Source organism: Pseudorca crassidens, chromosome 15 (genome assembly GCF_039906515.1).
Source record: "Pseudorca crassidens isolate mPseCra1 chromosome 15, mPseCra1.hap1, whole genome shotgun sequence".
Lineage (NCBI taxonomy): Eukaryota > Metazoa > Chordata > Mammalia > Artiodactyla > Delphinidae > Pseudorca > Pseudorca crassidens.
In genome coordinates this window covers 8,352,712-8,364,401 of record NC_090310.1, presented here as the reverse complement: position 1 = coordinate 8,364,401, position 11,690 = coordinate 8,352,712, and the positions used below count along the sequence as shown (strand labels likewise).

At 55.3% G+C, this 11,690-nt stretch overlaps 1 protein-coding gene across 2 annotated transcripts; it reads right to left on the bottom strand.

The window, feature by feature from the left end:
* Positions 1-2,785: 2,785 nt before the first annotated feature.
* SSC4D (scavenger receptor cysteine rich family member with 4 domains) lies at positions 2,786-11,690 on the bottom strand. Of its 2 annotated transcripts, XM_067705850.1 has the most exons (10): positions 11,525-11,690; positions 10,047-10,082; positions 9,469-9,774; positions 8,664-8,741; positions 7,564-7,878; positions 6,431-6,508; positions 5,783-5,857; positions 5,356-5,667; positions 4,440-4,508; positions 2,786-3,822 (listed from the first exon to the last, which is right to left on the bottom strand). In XM_067705850.1, the coding sequence occupies exons 1-10, from the start codon at positions 11,688-11,690 to the stop codon at positions 3,506-3,508; spliced, it is 1,752 nt and encodes a 583-aa protein (XP_067561951.1). In that variant the 3' UTR covers positions 2,786-3,505. The 2 variants fall into 2 exon arrangements, 1 of the variants encoding a protein (XP_067561951.1); XR_010934829.1 differs by lacking the exons at positions 2,786-3,822; positions 4,440-4,508; positions 5,356-5,667; ... (3 more) ...; positions 10,047-10,082; positions 11,525-11,690 and adding an exon at positions 7,368-7,496 and having other exon boundaries at positions 5,790-5,857; positions 6,431-6,601.

Below are 11,690 nucleotides of genomic sequence, written 5' to 3'. Positions count from 1 at the left end.
CTGGGGAGGTACAGGGTGTGATGGGGGCTCCTAGTCCAGACCGTGGGTGGGGGAGGGGGTATCCGTGAAGGCCTCTGGAGAAAATGAAAGCTGAGACATGAGGCTAAATAAGAGTTGACCAAAGGGAAGGAGGGGAGAGGGTGACGTGTATTCCAGGCAGAGAGAACAGCATGTGCAGAGGCCCGGTGGGAAGAAAGCCCAGACACTAGAGGAACTGAAAGTAGTTCAGCCTGGCAAGAGCCTGGCAGCAAGTGGTAAGGGATGATGTCGAACACAAGTGGAACCAGGCTGTCGCAGGACCTTGTAGACTGAGCTAGGTTGCTGAGGAAAACACTGGGGAGCCATGGAAGGGGTTTAAGCAGCGGAGTGGCACAATCAGATTTGTCAACATTAGACAATTCACTGCTCTTGCGGTATGGGGAATGGATTGGAGACAGTGAGGCAGTGAAGAGGCCATGAAAGAAATGTAAGAGAAGAAATGGTAAGAGAAACGAACATATTCCAGCAGTGTTTGGGAGGTAGAATCAGTAGACTTTAATAACTAATTCGTTTTTCAAGGGTGGGGACTGTTGGGGATAACACCCAGATTTCCAGCTTAAGCTAGTGCTTGGTAGTGTTACTTCCTAAACAGGGAAACCCAGGTTTAGGTGTAGGTCATGAAGTTCTAAGTCTCACAGGCTGAGTTTCAGGAGAGCACAGGGCGCTCAAGTCAGCATTTGGATTATTCTGTGAGTTTCTCAAGGGCAAAAACCCTTATTTATCTGCGTGTTCCCAAACCCAGTACGCTCTGGCCCACAGAACACCAAAGTGTACACAGAGCCACAGAAAACAGACAGCAGAACAGCTTTGATAACTGTCTGGAAAACAGGTTTCAGGTCGGCCCCACAGGACAGAGAAAAACTTAGGAGCCTCAGTGTCTCACTCAGGATGGGCTAGGTTACGCTGCTATGATAAACCATCCCCAAACGCAGATTTCTCACTCACTCTACCTGCCCATCTTGAGTCAATGGAAGCTTTTCTCCAGGGGCGGACCCAGACTGATGGAGCCTCCACCACCTGGAATGTCACTGGTCACCTTGAAGGAAAGGAACTTGGCAGACAGCGCTTGGGTCCTTGAAGGCTTCTGCCTGAGGGGGATACTTCCACTCACATTTCATCAGCCAAAGCGTGTCAACATGCCATGCCTCGCTTCAAGAGGACAGGGAAGTACGAATCTACCATATGCCAGGAAGGGGAAGAACTGGACATGTTGGTGCCCAGTAATGGGCATCAAGAATCTTAACTTCTGGTCCTGGGTCTCCTCTGCGAACTTGTACGAGTCATTTCCCCGCTCTGAGCCTCAGTTGTCCCTGTCTGTAAAAAGGGATGCTAATACTTCCCTTTAGTTGAGCATTGATGAAAGCACTTTGTTTAGATGAGGAAGGGGAGTCCAGGGGTGGGAAGCCGTGACACATCTCAAGACAATAGAGAGGCACACTCGAGTGTGGATGTGGCTGGAGTGGCAATGACCACAGGCTAAGCAGAATCTGAGTGTGCTGCACTGAGGTCTAGGGGCTGAGGGCAGCTACAGCATCCCTGTCCCTCTGCCCCGACTCCCTGAATTCTTGAGCATTTTCATTCCTTTCACTCCTCCAGCCCTCATCCCTCCAATGACACAGTGGGTCACAGAGCTCCCTGACAAATGGAGGCAAAACCAATACTGCCAAGAGCTGATGGAGTTTGGAGCTTAAGTGTCTGCCTCACTCTTTGGCTGGCAGCCAGGGCTTGGGTTTGGAGCCTGTGGGAGGCAGAATAATTCCCGCCCCTGCCCCCCCCCACCCCCGCAAGAGGTCAAGTCCTAATCCCTGGAGCTGGTGAAAATGCTCCTTTACGTAGCTAAAAAGATTTTGCAGACACGGTTAAATTAAGGACCTTGAGATGGGGAGATTATCCTGGATTATCCAGGTGGGCCTAATATAATAACAAAGGGCCTTCGAGGATGGAAGAGGGAGGCAGAAGAATCAGAAAAAGAGATGAGATGATGGACGCTGGGGTCAGAGTGATGCAATGCTGGCTGGAAGGAGGTTGTGAGCAGGCAGGGAACGCAGGCAGCCTCGAGAAGCTGGACAAGGTACGGAAAAGGATTCCCCACTGGATCCTCTAGAAAGAATACTGCCCTGCCAACACCTCGAATTGAGCCCAGGGAAACGCATTTCAGACTCGTGACCTTGTGAACCGTAAGATAATAAATTTGTTGTTTTAAGCCACTAAATTTATAGTAATTTGTTATGGCAGGGATAGGAAACTCATACAGAGCCTGCAGGCTATGTGGAGGGCGGGGGTTTGACGTCAGACAGTTGCTACTGGCAAGTCAGCCACCGGGGGGCTGAGAGAGGCTCTGGCAGGATCCCTCACTTCCCTCTGGCCCTGGGGCGCCAGGTGAGGTACCTCAAGAGCAGCCCCTGGGGAAGCCCCAATGCTGCTTTACTCTCCTCCATCATCCTTTCTGCCTCCTCTCAATTTTTTTCTCTTCTAGTGACTCTTGCCATGTGCCTTTGAGCAGACCCCTTCCTTTAGGATTCTGTGTATGTAAAAGGAAAACGGGGATGGGCTAGGGGACCCTTTAGGGGCCTTCCTGGCCTGACACTGTGAGTCAGCATTTCCAGGATGTGATGGGCCCGCCGAAAGCTCTCTGATGATGCTCTTGAACTGCCCTCCACCCCAGGCAGGTTTCCTCCAGAGAGTCCTAACCAGAGTCTTCTCTGCTGCCACAAACAATGCACTTATGCCCAAACATTGACCTCGGTTAAAACACAGGGGGGACAATGCTTTATTGACTTGGCACCTATGAACGGGTGGCTACAGGCCCCCAGGGTTCTTTGCTTCTGCAAAGTGGAGGCTCTGTGGTGGGAGCAGCATAAATCGAGTTGCTGGTTCCAGCTGCAGGGAGGGGCCACTGTCCCTGCTTTGGCCCCTCCAGCCCCCTTGTCCAGCCAAGCACCATCTGAGTCCAGGCCCTCACAGAGCAGGCCAGGGCAACGACCCAGGTCCTTCTGCAGCCCCAGGCCAGTCTAAGGTAAGAGCTGTAGGCCTCTCTTGCCTTCCCCTCTTCTTGAGGATCCCCAGATGGGTGGAGGGAAAGGAGATACCCCATTTACAGAGAGCACCTGAACCTCCTGGACCAGGGTTAAGGAAGGCTGGGTTAAGGGTATTGTAACAGGAGTCCCACCAAAGAGGAAAGTTAGGAGTGCTTCCCTTCCCACCAGTTTCTGTTTTAGCTGAGCAGAAAGTAGGAGTTTTCATTGAAATGGGCCCACAGTAGGTGATGACAGGTGAGGTCACACACTAAGTTGATGGGATGGAGCCAGGCTCCCTCAGGCAGGACTACACCATCTGGGCAGGCTCTCTCCCAGGCAAGGGGAGGGAAGGGCAGAGTGAACTGCAGTTGTCACAGGAGGAGGACTTCCTGAAGGAAGAGGGGCAGGCCACAGTAGGCTCCCAGAAGTGGTCTGCAGAGTGGGCTGGGTCACGATGGCTGGCACAGGACACTGGCATCCTCACTGTGGTCACAGTTGTGGGCATCCCAGCGGATGTGAGAGCAGAGCAGCAGGGCACTCTCGTCCCCACGGCACTTGACATTGTCCAGGAGGATAGGGCCTCGGCCTGGGCCAAAGTGGGCCTCACCAGGGGCTGCCAGGGCCTGGCCACAGCCCAGCTGGTGACACAGGACGCCGGCTGCCCGCATGTCCCAAGCATCATCGCACACAGTGCCCCACTGCTGCCCTAGGAAGAGCTCTACACGGCCCTCGCATCGGTGGGCTCCATTGGCCAGACGTAAGTGCCCTGTGGGGAGACAAGGTCTGGGGCTGAAAGGGGCTGGCCCAGGCCAGGCCACTCCCAAGCTAGGCCAGGTAAGGGGTAGTTAGAGGAGGCAAAGGGTGGTGGTTTGGGACACAGCAGTGCCCTGGGAACCACTGGACGAAGGCAGACAAATGAGATTAAAATAAGATGGGCATCGGTCCAGACTGCATCTCAAGATAGAAGAATGTGCACAAGACTTTGTGGGGCGCTCTTTGCATGCTGGGAGCTTCATGTCTGCTCTCTCCTTAGTTCTCTGTTCACAATCCCAATACCTCAGACCCAGGGCTCCTCTCTATCATCATCGTCTCCCCTCCTCCCTGGACTCCCCAGACTAAAGTCTGAATTCTTTCATTGCTCTCCTGAGGACAGGAGCCCATCCCTTTATTTTGGTCCCAACTCTAGAAATCTCTAGATGACTCTAGCTTAAAACCCACCTCCCTCTTTCTGAACATCATGCCTCTATTAATGAGGCCTGAGACTCTCGCAGAAGGACAAAGGCTCCAGGACTGCTGTGTAACCCCGGGCTGTGACCTCCTTCCAAATCTGGTCCTTCGTATCCTGATGCCTCCACTTCACTCTTGGGGACGGTGGACACCTACCGTCCCTGGGCCGAGGAGTGGGCACCTGGGTGGTCTCAGCACCGTCCTGCTGGACTAGCTCGTCTGGGCCTGGTTCCGCAAGGATAAAGAAACAGGTGGCTGTCACATTGGGGAACAAGTCCCTTGAGGCCAGGTCACCTCTTACCCTCCAAGGGAGGACTGATTTAGGGTCAGAAAGGACTTCATAGGTCCCCGCTCCTTGGTACAGAAACGTGGGTTGTGCTTCTTTCACCCTGGGGCCCAAAGCAGAACCCTTTGTGGCCAAGGCTACCAGGACACCAAACAAGGGCGAAAATACCGATTCCCAAAGCAATCAATAAAGAGACGCATTTTTAAATGTGTCAGACTCTGCAAACACCCCTTTTCCATTGACTCCCACCAAGGGTCAAACGCTTGCTCCCCGAAAGCTGATCAACTCTCCCTGCTAACTACAGTTTTTCGGGTCCTTGACGCAGCAGAACAAAACCTCCCCGACCACGCCTGTCTGTCACAGGTTCTGCCACACTTTACCACTGGACTTCGGCCTCTCACCTCGGGCCCCGCCCCTCACTGCAGCAGAGGGCGCTCCCTTCGCGGTCCCGCTCATGCCGCGCAGCCGCAGAGCGAGCCGATGGTGGGCTCCGCCTCTGTCTGCGGAGCGTGAATCCTCTCCCGCGGCGCTCACGCGGTAGTGCCTCGGCGAGCTCTGACGCTCGGCCCCGCCCATTTCCCAACAGACCCCGCCCCTCCCGCGCCTCTGTACGCGCCTGCGCCGGTCCCGCCCATCTCACAGCAGGCCCCGCCCGTGTCGCAGTAAGCGCCTGCGCTCGGCACCCCGCCGCCCCCCCGCCCCCCCGCCCCCCCGCCCTCCCATTCCTCAGATGGTGCTCGGCTCCGCCCGTGCCGCCGTGCTTACGTGGTCCTGCAAAGGCCTTACCTGAGCAGAGCGCGCCCGCATCCTCGTGGTGGCCGCAGTTATGCTGGCCCCAGCCCAGGTGGAAGCAGTCGCTCAGGCGGGCCTCCGTGCCGGCGCAACCCACGTTGTCCAGCAGCACGGGGCCGCGGCCGTAGCCGAAGTGGCCGAGGCCCGTGGCACCCAGCGCCGGCCCGCAGCCCGCCTCGCGGCAGGCCACGCGCGCGTCCGCGAAGTCCCAGTCATCGTCGCACACGGTGCCCCAGCCCCCGGCGTATAGCACCTCCACGCGGCCGCGGCACGGGCTCGGGCCGCCCACCAGCCGCAGCCGCCCGCCTGCGGGGCGCACACGCCCGCGGCCAGAGGGGCTGGGCTGGGGCCATCGGCTCCCGGGCAGAGCCCCGGCCCCACCCTCTTCCACCCACAACGGAACCCCGGCCCTGCCACTTACTTTTCTTCCCCGCCGCCCAGGCCGCTGTGGTGAACAGTGCCGGCTCCCTGGAAGGCAGGGCACCAACTCCTGTAGCTGCAGAGACAGGGTATCTAGAGCATTTGAAGGGGACAAAGAGGGCTTCTGGCCTGCAGCAGGGCACAGGGCGCGTCTACTGAGACGCCCCAACTCTTACCACACCTGCACCCCACTCAGCCTCAATCCTAGAGTCACCATGTTGTATGCTGTGGTGGGGTCCTCAGGAAGCTTGAAGGGAATAAACCAAATCCTACTTCCAGGCATTATCCTAATTTCGATCCCAATGATAGGTCCAGCCCTAATTGCAAATATACTTCGACCCTTCATTCAAGTTATATCTCACTTCTCACAAGGCCTCTCAATTTCCAACCTCAGCCCCAACCCAAGTTTTATTTCAGAGCTTTGAGGAAGTGCCTCCTCCCACCCTGCTGAACTGTTCAGAGCTCTGGATTTCACCCTTGCTCCACCTGCTCATCTGTTCTCTCACCCACCTCTTTACCGTCTGGCCAAAAGCCCTGGCCTAATAGCCCGGGCCCCCTCCCCCTGAGTCCAGAACAGTCTTCCCAATTCCCAGCCCTGCCCACCTACCATTGCCCCTACCATTCCAGCCTGGTGGGCTGGGCTCCTTACCCTCTGGCTCTGTGTGCCAGGCCCAGTCCGCTCTTGTGCCCGACGGTGGCAGTGCTGTGAGAGCCAGGTGCCCCAGGACTAGAGTAGGAGTCAGAGAAGGGAGTAGGGTCAGAGGCCAAGGTTCTGGTTCCTGGTCAGCCTTGGGCTCTTGGAGAGGATGGGAGGGTCTCCCTGGAGAAGACAACAGATTTTACTTTCAGAGCTGGGGGCTTAGTCCCAACTGGGGTCCAAGGAAGTTTGCCCCACTTTGCCAGTTCTTGTAATTTATTTGTGCTGCCTAGGTGTACACTTCACGGTTTATACAGGCATTCACAGATGTGCTTTCATTTCTCTCCAGTGCTCCCAGAAGCCCAATGTGTGTCCAAGATGGGGAGATAAAGAAGGCCTTGCCCAACAGGGAGGGCCATGCACAGTCCTGAGGGGCTTGCAGAACAAAACTCACTATCCCCATTTACAGATAAAATAATAAGACTAGAAAGGGCAAGGGGCATACCCAAGATCATGCAGCAAGTTTAGCTGAGGCTTTGCCAGGGCTCACTCTGCCTCATTGGGCCTCAGCTTTCCCATCTGTAAATTGGGGATGATGCCCCCTGGTTAGCTGTGAGGCATGGGCAAGCACTTTATATCTGGTAGAATGGAGTCCATTTGTGAAATGCCATTAACAGCCCTATTATTCCTACTTCAGAAAACCTCTCAGTATGGGAGAGGGACCAGGTGAGAATCAGGATTACAGATGGCTAGGGAATTCTGGGGACATACCTGGGTGTCAATGAGAGAATTCTGGAGTATCTCTGGAGCGATCCTAGAGGACTATTACTTTACTCTGAAGTATTCCATAAAGAGTACTTAGAAAGTGGTGGAAAATTCCGAAGGCATTTTTGGAGTACTGTTAGACAATTCTGGAGTATTGGTGAGGTAATACTGCAGTATTACATACCTGTGGAGTCTACTAGGACGTTCGGGGGCACTTCTAGAGCAGTACTGAGAAATTAAAACTAATTCGGGGGCCTTCTTGAAAGAGCTCAGGTTAACACCAAGACAGTCAATATCCCGGTCCCCTCCCAGGCCCCACTCCACCTCCTCCTGCTTCAGGACCCCGCCCCGCCCCCCGGCCCCGCCCCCGAAATCCGCACCTGCGCAGAGCGCGCCGGCGTCCTCGTGGTGGCCGCAGTTGTGCACCCCCCAGCCTAGGCTCAGGCAGGCTGCCAGACGGGGCTCGCCTCCTTCACAGTGCACGTTGTCCAGCAGGATGTGCCCCGTGCCGTAGCCGAAGAAGGCGTTGGTGGTGGCTGCCAGGGCCGCCCCGCAGCCTAGCTGGCGGCAGACCACGGTGGCGTCCGGCAGCCCCCAGTCATCGTCACACACGGTGCCCCACAGGCCACCGTGCAGGATCTCCACTCGGCCCTGACACGGGCCCGCGCCCCCCACCAGGCGCACGCTGCCCTCACCTGGTAATGGGGGTGGGGGGACAAGGAGCATCTCCCACATGGCTTTGCTGCCCATCCCAACCCAAAGTTCTTCCTTATTGCCCCAGGCCCTCCGCATACCCACAGTGCATGGTGTCCCAGGGCTTAAAACCTAGGAGGAGCTGCTCACCCACTTACCCCCAAGGCACTGCTTCCTCAGAGTCTAGATTGGGGGTGCTTTGTGGGATCTGAGGACAGAACCCTATGACTGTGTCATTTCCTGCCTAAAAGCAACCCTCCCTGCCCTTGTCCATCCATGCTCTGCTAACCATCTAGGATGTGCTGATTCCTCATTTATAACACAACTGCAATGAAAGCCTTCTCATCTTTCCAGGTACAGCAACAACAACTCTTCCTCCAGGAAACCCTCCCTGATTTCTGATGAATGGGATCTTCTTCCTCCTCCGGATTTTCTTGCCTTTTTATCTGTCTTTCTTTAAGGGAACTTTTCATTTTGTTGTTCTACATCATTATCAGCATTTCTGTGAATATTGGACTCTCCCATTAGATTAAGCTTCAGCCCCCACCTCTCTTATTTTCTCCAACCTTGTGCTGACTATTTTTATCATCCCACTAGAATGAATCTTCTTTCCCTGTCCAGATGGTGAGTGGCCTGAGGGGGTGCAGGGGCAGGGCGGGATGAAGGAATGACCAAACTCACCCATCAGTAATCCCTCACTTCCCACTGCCTAGGGTAGGGTTTGGGATATTCCTCCCTGGATCCCTCTCCTAAGACCCAGGTGGTCCCCCACATTGCCTTTACTTACCTTTTCCATTCTGGGGAGCTGTAGGGGGTGCCCTACTGGTTAACACTTTCCTTGTTGGGGGCTGCGTGGGCAAGAATTCTGGGAAAGAAGCAGGGTGGAAGGGAGGAGAATATGGAGTTTTCTGTTCTCCATCCTCACAAACACAGGTATGTGAGGGGCAGGGCATGGACCCCTAAGGTACCTGCCCTCAGGGCCTCTGGCCACACAAAGGGTCAAAACTAGGAAATCTGGGGTGTGAGAGGAGAAAGGGCCACCTGAGTCCTGAAAGCAGTAGCTTTAGAGGATTTCGTTTGGTTCTCAGTTCTTTTAGTTCTTAAAGCAGCATCACATCACTTGAGAACTTGTTAGAAATGCAAATTCTCAGGCTCCACCCCAGACGCAGGATCAGAAACTCTGGCATGGGGCCACCATCTGTGTTTTAATGAGCCCTCCAGCTGATTTTCTTGAAAACCTGAACTACTGCTCTCAAGGTCAAAGCCTCTCAGAGATTTGTTGCAGCTCTACACCAAGCGGGCCTCACCGCCAGTGTTGACCCCAATTGTCTGGTTTTAAAAATGGGAAGAGGGCTCTGCTGGGATAATCAAGGCCCTCCATGGAAGCAGTAATGCTGGTTTTCAGCAGAGGTCACACAATGAGCCAGAGCACTGCTGGGGCCCAGGCTCTGACAGCCAGGCTGGGGCGCTTCCCCAACGCCGTGCACTGCAGCTGCTGGCTCGGTCTTCTTCTTTGGAACATTCTTACCGCTGGGAAGCCCTGCTGCCTGCCAGCCTGTCTGCCCTTCCGGGTCACAGACTGTCCTGCTCACCGTCACACAGGACAGCCACGTCCTCGTAGTGAAAGCAGTTGTGGACGCCCCAGCCTCGGCTGCCACACTCGCTCAGCGCGGCTTCCTGCCCACGGCACTCCACGTTGTCCAGCAGGATGGGGCCACGGCCCTGGCCGAAGGCGAGGGGCCGCGGCACGGGCAGAGCCAGGCCACAGCCCAGCTGACGACACACCACATTGGCGTCCACCACGTCCCAGTCGTCGTCGCAGACGCTGCCCCAGGAGCCGCCATGCAGGACCTCCAGGCGTCCCCGGCAGCGGCTCGGGCCCCCCACCAGCCTCAGCTCTGTGGAGTGGGTTAAGCTGGCACGGGGGGAATCAGTGGGCCCAAACTAGAGGGTGCCTCCGCCTTGCCCTGAAGCTGTGGGGTCCTTGGGATCAGGCCCTCCTGGGACTTATTTCTCCCTTTCTGTAAAATGGGGAGACTAGAGCAATCCCTTTGGGGGCCTCTAGAATAATGGAGGGCTGGTTAGTCATTATTCCCTGGGTCTTCTGTCTGAGCATCTGAGTACCTCGGGAGCAGGGGGGAGGGCGGGGGGGTGGGGCAGGGGCACCTACCTGGAAAGGGCAGTGAGGTGGGCTGTAGGGCGCTGGCTGGAACAGAGTGAGGAAGAGCATTGGCCCCCTCAGCCCCCTCCCTTGGCTGCCTGGCCCTGGGAACAGAGCCCCCTCTCCTCCGCCCATGGTCCCCACCATCATCCCCCTCCTCTTCACTACCCCTGCTTTTCCAAAGCCCCTGACTGCCCCAGTTGTTTTCCTTGCTTCATCCCTCGCCCATCGGTCCATGGGCCACGCCAGAGAGATCTGCCTGAGACACATATCAGCTCAGCTTATCCCACTCCACTGCTGAATTCCTCAAAGACTCCCCTTTTCCTGCAGGAGTCCCAGAACCTAAGTTTTCTCTACAAAGTCTTCTAGGATCTTCTGATCCGCTTCTCCTTACTTCTTAATCTCCCATCAGTCTTGTCTCCAGGTCTTTAACCCTGCAGTCTCCTCTGCTAGCCCAGCTCATTACAGCCCTGCAGATCGAGCCACCTCCTATGGGAAGCCTTCCTGGAGCTCTCAGCTAGAAGTGCTCTCCTTTTCCTCTGAATACCTGGGCACCGTATACATACCCTTTTCCAGGCCTTCTGCCCGGTGATGTGGCCACGTCTGTCTCATCTCGGTCTCCCCCAGAGCCCCCTGCCCAGAGCCTGTTACTCCCCAGGTGCTCAGTAGCTCTGCCTTAAGTGTGTAAATTACCTTTGGGATTCATTCTGACTTCCCCCCAAAGGTTTACCTGTATAAGTCCTTCTGGTTCGGCTCTCACATATGTGTATGTTGGGTACTGTGCTCATTGCTTTATGTGGCCTGACTCACATACTCATTAGGACAACTTATGAGGCAGCTTGGATTTTGCAGAAGGGGAAACTTCAGGTTTAGTGAAATTAGGTAACTTGCTCAAGGCCATTCCGCAAATAAAAGGTAGAGCTGGAATTCTAACCCGGACAGCCACACTCTCCTTCACCATACAATTCTGAGCACGTGGACTGAGAGGGAAACTGGCCTAGCATGGGAAATTGAATACCCATAATAGCCCCTCATTTGTGCACAGAATTCTCAGACACAGCCACATACCTTAGCTCAGAGAAAGAATCCTTACAACCTCTGAGGCATGTACTAGTGTACCCATTTTACAGATGAAGCAACTAAGAGTCAGCTTCTTCTTTCCTAAGTTAGGATAGTCCCTAGGCTGTTTGATTGCATCTGTTCCACCAGTTGGCTTTCCAACAGCCATTGATGAGCCCATGCCCTTTCCCTCCTTGCCTGTTTCCAATATCCTAACTGCCCATACTCTGTGTACATTGAGCCCTCACCTTTAGCACTGAGCCTTCCACTCCCCCAGCTCAGACCTTAGCTTTCATCAAAGCTGGGCAAATGTCAGAGCTGGAGGGAATGTTGAAAACCACCTCAATTACAGGCCACCTCCCACCGTAATTTTACAACTGGGAAAACTCAGAGCCAGAAAGGGGAAATGAGGGGAGGGGGGCACTCACCCAGTGGCAAGAGGAGGAGGAAGGACAGGACAGGGGTGAGGGGGGAAGGAGCAGCGTTCCTGTCTCCCAGCCTCCATCCCCTGCTCTTCTCATCAGGCTGGGGACCAACTTGCATCTCCGTGTCCTTACGCGTCCAGCTAGTGGATGGCCTTTCCAAGGGTCCCAT